We start from the raw sequence: 10,951 nt of genomic DNA, 5'->3' as shown, positions 1-10,951 counted from the left end.
CTCACTGGACAGCTTCTCCAGGGGCTCGCTCAAGATCAGTTGGAACCCGTGGCGCCACGGGCTGTCGTCGGTGGACAGTCTGCCCCTAGATGAGCTGCCCAGCACGGTGCAGCTGCTGCCTGCCCCGACCCCAGCCCCTGACCCTACCCCCGCTCGGCCTGGGGACTCCCAGGGCGACGTCCAGCAGCGCGGCAAACCTGGGGACTCCCGCAGCGCCTCCAGCGATACCATCGAGCTTTGAGATGTCCTGACGCAGGACCTGCCCTCGATGCCCACATGGCATAGCCAACTGGGACGGCTGAGCATTTGAAAAATTGGCATTCCCAGGCCTCCACCTGACTGCAGCCCCAGGGGACAGATGAGTGTGAACCCACGCCCTCCCCCCCCCTTTTTTTTTAATATCTCTATTTTTTTCAGCTGGTATTTTGCACAGAGGCTGTGGCTTATGCGGAATACAGGGTGGATGTGCATGGATTTGGGCATGCGGAATGGGGAGCAGGTGCTACAGACTCCCCAATGTGGAGAGATGAGCCACGCTTGTCCAGATTGACAGTCCTCTTTGTGCCAAAGAAATAAACCCTTAGGACTTGGCTCATGCTTCCGTCTGGCCATGCCAGGATCCTGTCTGTACTCAATCGGAGAAGAGATAGGAAGCCCTGCCCTCCAGTAATTCTAAGGCCTGTGTACACTGGGGAGGGGAGGACTTCCAGAAAAAAGGGTGCTTGACGTTGAAGGCCCTGGTAATCATGGGGACCAGTATCGTATTGACCATCTACTATTTATCTGCTGTGCACTGTCTAGCTCTGCACATCACTTCATTTAATTCTCATATTAAGCCTGAATGGAAAGCATGATCAGGCCCATCTTAGGAACGAGAAGAGTAAAGTTCAGAGGCGAAAGCCATCTATCCCATGTCCTTCACCAAATGAAGCTAGTATTGAACTCAAAAAGTTCTGTTCCTAAACCCAGCTCCTCTATCCCCCTTCTAACACGACTTCAAGGCCAAGCCTCTCCTTTGTCTTCCCTCTACTCCATCAGAGCAGCCCTCCATTTCCCAGGGTTTTAGGAAACTTCCCCCATGGTGGCGGTGGGACAGGTAGTAAGACTGAAACTTTTCCATTTTCTGAGATCTTTATTTCCTGAGATGAATAAATAAATGGGGGGGTGAGGATGGGGTGAATACAGAACAGGAGCTGGCAGCATGCAGCTGGCAGGAGGGGGCTCTGACAGCCCACCCCTGTGGGGACCCCTCTCATCCCAGGCAAGAGCCAAAGCTCACTAGCAGCCACCATAAGGAGAAACTTTCAGAGTTCACACACATTGTGAAGCCTGCCCAGTCCCCCCAGGTGAAGATCTCATGGCATCCAACTTCAAGGCTACTTTTTCACCCCAGGGGCCTCGACTACCTAGGCCTGGGTACCTGGGCTGCTCCGTAAGGCAGGTAAGGGGTGCTTATCCCACTCTCAAACCGAGATATCATCAGTGTCCAGCAGGAGAGAGGCCCAAGCTCTGGGGACAGCCTGGGTGGGAGATCCTGCAGGCGGTGGCAGGGATTATCTGCCCTTGATGAAGCCCTCTAGCACACGGTCACTGCGTTCTGACAACCAGTAGCCAGTCATGGCAGCCACAGCCCCAATGAAGATGGCGGTGAATACCAAGTCACCCTTAGCGGCCAACGTGGCCAGTGCACAGATGATGACACCAAAGAACATCTGCTGCAGCACCACCAGCTCATCCTCGGTCATCTCTGAGAAGAAGCCTGCCGACTCTGCAGAGGGACAAGAGCTGCAACCTGACACTGCTACCCTTGTTCCTGGCAGTGCTTGGAGCCTCCCCAGGACTCCCATAATCAACACTGCTGCCAAGCCTGCCTGGCACACCAGGCATGCAACATCATTCACTGTCCAGAACAACTCCACAAGGAGCAGTTATTATCCCCATCCCACTGAGTGGGAAACTGAGACTCAGAGAAGTGAAGGGTTTGGACGCACTAAGGCCATGCAGTGGGCAAGTCAGGGGCAGAGCATATACTACATGTGTTAGTCCTGCTCCAGGGCCACACTGCCTGGATTGGAATCCCAGCTCTGCAACCTGCTTGCCACATAGCCTGGACAAGCAGCTTCACCTCTCTGTGTCTTAGTTTCCACACATGTAAAATGGGGATGAGGATGATGCCTTGGGCACTGTGTTGTTTCAGGGGTTAAGTCGGCTAACACTGGGAAGAGCCTCTGACATACAGTAAGAGCTGGGAAATGATCCCTATCACCATCATTGTTATTACTCAGCATCTCACCATACCCACGGCATATGACAACTCTCAGCAGGCCAGGGCAAGGACTAGTCCCATTGGACAGATGTGGAAACAAACTTGGGTAGGCAGAGTGATCTGACCAAGTCTGATTCTCCTTCTACCCTGGAAGGTGTGAGGCTGCCAAAAGTCAATGCAGAGTCTGGGTCTCAGAGTCTGGGGATGGGTGACAGGTGGGTCTCAGGGCCTATAGCTGTTGCTGTTGCTGCCGGAGAAGGGGCTTGGCTCCTCCTCCCCTCTCCCCTCCCCAGGGCTCACCTGGGACCTGCTCCTTCACGCAGACACCTTCCATCTGTTTGTAGCCCTCGGCACAGATGCAGCGATAACCGCCCTCGGTGTTTTCACACTGCTTGTTCTCTCCTGGACACACCTCTGTCTCACACTCATCCACATCTTGAGGGAGGGTGGGGAGGGGTCAGAGTCCCGACTGCCAGGGCTCCTCACGCAGCACCCCTGACTCTGTCTTGCTCACATCCTGACACTCCCCTGTGCCCATGCCCAGGCAACATTCCACCCTTCCTTCCCCTACCCTACCCAAATTCCAGCCCCTTCTCAATTTGTGGCAGGCAAGGCACTCCAAGGTGCCTATGTCCCATCAGCAGGAGACTCACCGAGACACTTGGAGCCCACCTGCTGGAAGCCAGGGCTACACTTCTTACAGCGACCTGGCCCTGCCCCCATGCAGCCCAAGCAGGCCTTGGCACAGTCTGGGGGAGGAAGAGGAGAGATGAGGGTGAGATCTGCCCCGAGGCCTGGGGGTGCCACGCTCCAGAAGAGGAGGCCTGGCGGGGTGGCTCTGGAGCCTGAGAAGGGGGGAGTTTGGAGGGATTGGTGTACAGCAGCTCCTCTTATCCTCCCCTATCCCCTCCCCTGCAGAAGCGAACACTCACCTCTGCACTCGTAGGATCCCTCGGTGTTCACACAGAACTGACTGGCTGCACAGGTGGCTCGCTCTGTGCCACACTCGTCGATGTCTGCAGAGAGACAGCAGGATGGGAATTTCAATCCATATTTAACTAACAGGGACACTGAGGCCAGGGCTGCTAGGGAACGGACTTGCCTAGCATTAAATGGTGGGAGAGACTGCAAGTTGTCCACCAACACAGAAGTAGAGGTGCAGCTGGACTCTGGTGCCTAGCCAGAGACTGCATTCTCCAACCTGCCTTGCAGCTAAGTGTGGCACTGTGATTTGAGTTCTGGCCAACAGGATGTAAACAGAAGTGATGAGCTCCACTTTTCGCCTGGCTTTAAAACAATGTGTTTTCCCCCTTTCTCACTTCCTGCGTGCTGAGACATGGAACACAGAGGTGCCCATGGCAGCCCTGGCCATGTAGACAACACTCAAGGGGAAGATTGTACAGTAAGATAGGAAGAACCTGGGCCCTTCAATGACTGTGACAAGAAAGAACTTCCCTGCCAGCTGGGACCATTCACTTCAGCACTGTGGTGTGAAAAAATGACAGTAAACCTTTAGATTCTTTAAGCCACAGTGTTTGGGGGTCTTTTGGTTACAGTAGCCTAGCCTTTACCTTAGTCTGTATTAAGTGGCTAAGCAGGACCAAACCAAGTCTTGAATCCAGGTTTCCTGACCCCAAGTTCAATATCCTCTGGCCAGCCCTTCCTCAGTTTTCAAGACTTGGCCAAGGTGTCACCTCCTCCAGAGAGCCTTTCCTGATTGCCCACCGCCATCTCCAGTGGCTGGATCAGGGACATCTCTTCCTACCCACAGGTCAGTCTACACTGTGAGTGCCTTGGCTCCTTTTCTGCCTTCCCAGCCAGGGTGGAGTCTCCATGAAGACGACGGCTGTGTTGGCCTAGCCCAGGCATGTGTGTGTTCCAGGAGTGAGAAACCAAGCTCAGGCCCCTCCCACCCTCCCCAGACCACAGGTAGGGCCCCACTCACCCACACACTTGAGATGATGCAGGGCCCAGCCCTTCTTGCACTGCAAACAGTGTGATTCCTCAGGTCCGGAGCATCGGGCACAGGGGCCGAAACAAGCTGGGTGGAATGGGGACAGTGTGAGGACAGGCAGGCAGGTGTCCCATCTGCCCTGCCCTGTGCCACACCTTTTGGCTACCTACCCGAACATACCAGATGGCTGGCATTGCGCTCTGCCTCAAAGTAGCCAAGGCCGCACTGACCGCAGGCCTCACCCCCGTAGCCAGCTTGGCAGTCACAGTGCCCGCTGCCCCCTCGCGTTCCTTCCCCTTCACACTGCCCGTAGCCACCACAGGGCCTCTCCGCACCTCCAGGACAGGCTGTGGGAAGACACCAGACAGGGTGAGGTCTTCTATACAACCTTGATATACAAGAGAATATTTCCATATATCATTAAACATTGTTGAAGAGGAAAATTGACTTTAAAGACAACATAATATTTCGTCATAAAACTGAAATTCACTTAAGTCAATTTTTTGAGAAACAGATTATTTACAAATCTTTTTTTTAAAAGTTGGGGGTCTCACTGTTGCCTAGACTGGAATGCAGTGGCACAATCACGGCTCCCTGCAGTCTTGAACTCCTGGGCTGAAGACATCTACCCTCCTTAGCCTCCCAAGTAGCTGGGATTATAGGCGTGCACCACTATATCCTGCTAATTTATTTATTTATTTTTGTAGAGATGAGGTCTCGCTATGTTGCCCAGACTGGTCTTGAACTCCTGGGCTCAAGCGATCTCCTCTTGGCTTGGCCTCCCAAAGTGCTGGGATTGCAGGCACAAACCACCACACTCTGCCAACAAATCTTTTCTTTATAAAGACTCAACTGGCCATCTTTATCTGCAGTTTCAGGAAAGACTGTTTTAAAAGGGGCTGGTAGTAAGTTTAGCTCCTGCACCAGGATTGTGTGTGTGGATGGATGGTGACAATGGGAGCTTCAGGGCAACATCCACCCCTCCCCAGGAAGGTAACAGTCCAACCCAGCATGGGAAACGAAGGGTCTAGGAGGGCTAGCACTTCCCTTACACACAATAGTAACCACACTCGTCCAACTCAGTCTAGCCCCTGTACCTTTTCCACAGCCTTCCCTCATTGATTGGCTCATCTCACCAGCCCTGTGAGGCAGGTGAGAACTGAGGTACAGGGAAGTTATCTGAGTAGCCTGAGCTCACACAGCCAGCTAAGGACAGAGCCAGGACTGGATCCCTGGGCTCAGCAGTCTCCTACTATCCCCCGAGAGGAATTAAAAAACTCACCAAGGCAGGATGGCCCGAAGGTGCCTGAGGGGCAGCAGAGCTTCAGGGATTCTGAGCAGAGCCACTGGAAGAGGTCTGGGGCCTCCCGCTGCCTGAGGCAGGGGCAGGGTGAGGCAGGGGGAAGAGGAACTGAGATAGTGTCAAAGGTGCTGCAACCCTCCCCACCTCTCCCAGGATTTAGCCCATCTTAGGCATAAGACCCATAAAGCTACTTGATCAAAGCTCTTTCCTCATTTGCCAGAGGGGTAAACTGAGGCTCATAGTGGAAGCCTGGGTCCCCCAGCAAGTCCTTAACAGATCTGGGTTTGGAAGAACAGAAACAGGACACAGCCCCCAGCATGCAACCCCCGTGTTTCCTGGCTAAGCAAAGGCCTTTTCGCTAGGGCCCAACTGTGACCCACTCCCAGGGAAGGCCCCCATGCCACTCACTTGTGAAACCACCAGTTCTCCACCAGTTCTTCACTCAGCTCCAGCAGGCGGTGGCACTCGAAGTCCGACTTACTGCACACACCCTCGAGCACCTCTACCAGGCGGGTCTCACTGCCCAGACAGGGTAGGGGTGGTGGGAACAGGCTCTGCGCCCCCTTCACCCACTGCAGGTCTTTTCCCACCCATCCTGGACCATATCAAAGGAGGGATCATGGGGCATAATGGAAGGGGTACTGGTTCTGGGAAGCAAACAGAATTGGGTTCAAATCTAGTTGTGTGACCTTGGGCAAGTCACTTAACCTCTCCTAACTTCTGTTTTCTTATCTGTAAAATGGAAACAACAATACCTCCCCTGCCGGTATGTTCTAAGATACTTCAGTTCCTGCAGCTCAACAATGGAATACAATACCATCACTGGGAAGATATGATTACAAATATATCATATAACAAGTGTTGGCAAAAATGTGGAAAAATTGGAACCTTCTTACATTGCAGGTGGGACTGCAAGATGGTACAATTACTATGGAAAAGCAGTTCCTCAATAAGTTAAACATGAAATCAATGTATGACCTACCAATTCCACTCCTGGGTATAGACCCAAAAGAATGGATAACAGGTATTCAAACAAAAGCTTGTACACAAACATTCACAGCTGCAGTACTCACAATAGCCAGAAGGTAAAAACAACCCAAAAGTCCATCAATGGATGAAAGGGTAAAGAAAATAATGCGCTATAAAACGAAGCATTATACAGCCATAAAAAGGAAGTACTGATATATGCTTCAATTTGGATGGACTTTGAAAAAATTATGCTAAGTGAAAGGAGCCAGACACAAATGGTCACACATTTTATGATTCCAATGAAATTGGCAGATCCATAAATATTTGTTTGATTAATGCAAATTCGTGGTTGCCAGGAGCTGGGGGAAGGGGAGAATGGGGAATGATTGCTTAATGGGTATGGGTTTCTTTTTGGGGTAATGAAAATGTTCTGGAACTAGAAAGTGGTGATGGTTGAACACTGTGAATGTACTAAACATTTCTAGTGGTAAATTTTTTATGTGTATTTTACCACAGTTAAAAAAATAAATATACAAATATTAGATATATCATGTATTTATTTGTTTGTTTGTTTTTTTGAGTTGGAGTCTCACTCTGTCGCCCAGACTGGAGTGCAGTGGCCACTCCCGGCCACCGCAGCCTCGACCTGCTGGGCTCCGGCGATCCTTCCACCTCAGCCTTCCAAGTAGCTGGAACTACAGGCGTGCGCTACCACGCCCGGCTAATTTTTGATTTATTGTAGAGATGAGGTCTCGCCAAGTTAGATATATCATGTATTTAAAGAGTCTGGCACAATGCCTGGCATATAGAGGGTGATTTCTGTTTGTTTTTTGTTTTTGGAGTCGGCGTCTCACTCTGTCGCCCAGGCTGGAGTGCAGTGGCACACTAATGGCCACCGCAGCTTTGACCTGCTGGACTCAGGCGACCCTTCCACCTCAGCCTTCCAAGCAGCTGGAACTACAGGCAAGCGCCACCACGCCCAGCTAATTTTTTGATTTATTGTAGAGATAAGGTCTTGCCAAGTTGCCCAGGCTGGTCTCGAACCTGTGGGCTCAGGCGATCCTCTCACCTCAGCCTCTTAAAGTGCTGGGATTATAGGCATGAGTCACCATGGCTGGTGAGGGTGATTTTTAAAACTAACAACACAGGAGGCCATATAAAGCTGGAAATGCTCTTGTCTCTTGGCCAATCCCCTTATTCCTAAATGAGGAAACTGAGGTCCGTGATGGGAAAGGAGAATGACCAATGCTACATAATAACAAAATCTCTTCTCACGGCCACCCCAGCGTCAACCTGCTGGGCTCCAGCGATCCTTCCACCTCAGCCTTCCAAGTAGCCAGAACTACCGGTGCATGCTGCCACGCCCAGCTAATTTTTGATTTATTGTAGAGACAAAGTCTCACCAAGGTGCTCGGGCTGGTCTCGAACCCGTGGGCTCAGGCAATCCATTCGCCTCGGCCTCCCAAAGTGCTGGGATTATAGGCTGAGCCACTGAGCCCGGCTTATTTATCCTAGTTTAATCCTTAACACAGTCCTATGAAATAGACAAAGCAGATATGAATATCCTTTTACAGGTGAAGAAACTGGCTCTGAGAGGTTAAGTAACCTTCCTCAGGTTACAAATGGTGAGAACTGACAACCAAGTGAGTCTAACTCCAAGTCTTTGCTGACTCCTCTTCAATTTGACAGAAAAAGTGGGGAGCCTAGGCTCAGGCCTCAGCTTCCTAGAGGATCTCCTGTCTTCTCGTGGCTGTACATACTGACTATATGCTGATGACTCTCAAATTCCTGTTTCCTGTTCCTATTTCTCCCCTGAATTCCAGACTTGGATGGCATATACTCAGATGTCCATTGGACATCTCAGCCCAACATGTTCAAAGAGAACACCTCATCCTCACTGCCCCCTAAACTTTCTCAGATCTTACCATCTCAGAAAATAACTGTACTCTTCACCTAGTTACTCAGGCCCCAAATCTAGAAAACATTTTTTATTCCACCTTTTCTCTCACAGCCCATAGTGAATCCATCATCAAATCCTTTTGGTCTATCTGTGAAACATACCCAGAATGTGACCCCTCCTCACCATCCACCACTAGATACCACGCTAGCTCACACGGCCTTCATGCCTAGATGGTGCACTAGCCTCCCAAACTGGTCTCCCTGCTTCCTCCACCCGGGCCCCCTACTGTCAGTTTGCTACATAGCAGCGGGAGAGGCCTTTTAAAAGCCTAAGTAAGACCACATCACTTTTCCTGCTCATAACCTTCCAGTGGCTGCCCATTACACTTAGAACAAAATCGAAACTTTCTTTAGCCTTCAGAACCTGCCTCTGCCTTCACTTTCTACCACCCTCCCAGCCACATCTCAAATACGCCAAGCTCAGTCCCACCCTCTGCCCAAATCCCTCTCCGACTGCCACACAGCTTGCTTCTTCACTTTGGTCTCTGTTCACGTGTCACACCTTGGACAACTTGCCTCCCATTGTTCTATAGTCCACCTTGCTATACTATTTGTTCTTTGCCTGACATTTATTATTCACTTATCCACTGCTTGTCTCCTCTACTAGAACGTAAGCTCCAGGAAGACGTGATGTTGCTTGCCTTGTTTACTGCTGTACTACAGATGTTCAGTGATACACACACACACATTTTGAGTTGGGGTCGCCCAGGCTAGAATGCAGTGGCAAGGATGACGGCTAACCAAGGCCTCAACCTCCTGGGCACAGGCGATCCTTCCACCTCAGACTCCCAAGTAGCTGGGACTACAGGTGCGTACTACCACACTGGCCTGATTTTTAAATTTTTTTGGTGGAGTTGTAGTCTCGCTATGTTGCCTAGGCCAGTCTCAAACTGTGGCTCAAGCAATACTCCCTCCTCAGCCTCCCAAAGTGCTGAGATTACAGGCATGAGCCACTGCACCCTGCCCAGTGGTACTGTTGAATGAATAAGTGCTCTCCAAGAGTCCCGAGTCTTGGAAGCAGAAATTGGAAGGGGGGTTATACGCCCTCCCCCTAGTCCTTTACCTGTCTTTGTATTTGGATAACTTCTCTTCCTCCCAGGCAGTGTTTCCACCTCCAAAGTTGTCCCGGATGGTTCTCTCCAGGCCCTGGAAACAGTGAAAATTAGTAATATCTAAGTACAGAGCGTGGCACAGCTAGCACTTCACTATTTTACTGACCAGGAAACTGACCCACCGAGAGGCAACCTGACTAAGGCCATACAGCTAGTAAGCGACCAAGATGGGACTTGAATTCATGCAGATTTGCACCCCAGAGCTTCCCACGCTCAACCACTATGCTAGAGTAGCTGGCTCCCTCTCCCACAAGGTTACTGGTGTACCCACCTTGTTGAAGCTGTCGACTAGTCCCCGGCAGGTATGACAGGGATGGAGCTCAGGCAGGGGAGAAGACTGGGGAGGCAGAGAGGACTGGAGCCAGATGGGGCCTGGGAGGCTGAGGAACAGGATCAGACCCCAGAGCAGAGCTGGGACCAGGCCCCTCGGGGGCTGTGGGGCCATCTTTTCCCAGACTGGGGACCTGTGAATAGAGGGTGTGGGCAGGGTTCACTGAAGGAGCCAGGACCCACGTTAGAGAGAAAAGGGTCGGTTCTGAGGTGCTGCGGGGCTGAGAATCCAGATCTGTGTTATTGTAAGTAAAGGAGGCCAAACTGCGGTATTGCAGGCCAGCGGAAATGGGTGGGGAAAGATGCATAATCCGTAATTCTAGAAGAAAAATAAGTTATCCCCGTTACCGTGGGGGAGAGGGTGGCCTCGATCCTCAGCAAGGGGACAGATGTCAGCCCATTGTTTGGGGTCTGAACAAAGGTTATTAGGGGCTGGGTCAGCACCGTTAGGGAGAGGTCAGATTCCAAGCACTGAGGGAGAGGAGGACGGATGGGCGGTCCGGGGGGAGGTGTCCGGAACCCAGGTCTTGGGGGGAGGAGCCCGGAGCCGGATATGAAGAGACGGGGCCAGGATCGGGCCGCGCAGGCTGACAAAGGCACGGCCCACGAGCCGGTAGGGAAGGATCCAGGCCCGCGGGGACCGCGCGGAGGAGGAGGCCACCCGCCGAGCCTGCGGGCGCCGCGGGCTCGGGCTCCCCAGCGCGTCGCTGCCACCGCCTGCGTGAAACGTCCGGCCTCCCCCGGCGCCGCAGTCCGGGAGGCGGAGCCCGCCGTCCAGCCAATGGCGGCGGGCCATGTGCCACGGCGTCCCTGGGCGCCAGCCAACCAGAAGCGGCGCCGAGCGGCACCTGTCCCCGCTTTAAAGGGCCGCGGGGCTGGAAAGGCGGCGTGCCAGCCCGGCCGCTCCACCGCAGAGACACGTGTGCGCCGCGTGGATAGAAAAACAGCATCTGCCTTTATTCCGGTACTGTCCCCCGCCCCAGGTCCCATCCGCGTCCCGGCCCCGGGGCCCTCGGGGGCTGAAAGCAGCTCTCCAGGGCTGGCTGCAGGGCCCGGGA

At 52.5% G+C, this 10,951-nt stretch overlaps 2 protein-coding genes across 2 annotated transcripts in view; both read right to left on the bottom strand.

Annotated features, from left to right (window-relative positions):
* Window positions 1–1,112: 1,112 nt before the first annotated feature.
* CRELD1 (cysteine rich with EGF like domains 1) lies at window positions 1,113–10,606 on the bottom strand. Its single transcript, XM_008064735.1, has 10 exons — window positions 9,835–10,606; window positions 9,515–9,597; window positions 5,932–6,042; window positions 5,503–5,594; window positions 4,391–4,567; window positions 4,212–4,307; window positions 3,199–3,282; window positions 2,920–3,015; window positions 2,567–2,701; window positions 1,113–1,768 (listed from the first exon to the last, which is right to left on the bottom strand). The coding sequence occupies exons 1-10, from the start codon at window positions 10,006–10,008 to the stop codon at window positions 1,554–1,556; spliced, it is 1,263 nt and encodes a 420-aa protein (XP_008062926.1). The 5' UTR covers window positions 10,009–10,606; the 3' UTR covers window positions 1,113–1,553.
* Window positions 10,134–10,951, bottom strand: part of IL17RC (interleukin 17 receptor C) — a 15,056-nt gene continuing 14,238 nt past the window's right edge. The window contains exon 20 of the mRNA XM_021715871.1: window positions 10,134–10,932. Coding sequence (XP_021571546.1) covers window positions 10,134–10,932 — 799 coding nt within the window. The remainder of the gene's footprint in view (window positions 10,933–10,951) is intronic.

Source organism: Carlito syrichta, unplaced genomic scaffold, assembly GCF_000164805.1.
Source record: "Carlito syrichta isolate Samal-C Ts95f unplaced genomic scaffold, Tarsius_syrichta-2.0.1 Scaffold307981, whole genome shotgun sequence".
Lineage (NCBI taxonomy): Eukaryota > Metazoa > Chordata > Mammalia > Primates > Tarsiidae > Carlito > Carlito syrichta.
This window is presented reverse-complemented; position numbering and strand designations above follow the sequence as displayed.

Excerpts from the sequence above, each read along its gene's own strand:
- CRELD1 (XM_008064735.1), bottom strand. The coding sequence starts at position 10,008 with ATGGCCCCACAGCCCCCGAGGGGCCTGGTCCCAGCTCTGCTCTGGGGT. Across the intron at positions 4,568-5,502 it reads CTTCGGGCCATCCTGCCTTG|CCTGTCCTGGAGGTGCGGAG; the intron begins GTGAGTTTTTTA and ends GTCTTCCCACAG. Across the intron at positions 4,308-4,390 it reads CAGCCATCTGGTATGTTCGG|CTTGTTTCGGCCCCTGTGCC; the intron begins GTAGGTAGCCAA and ends CATTCCACCCAG.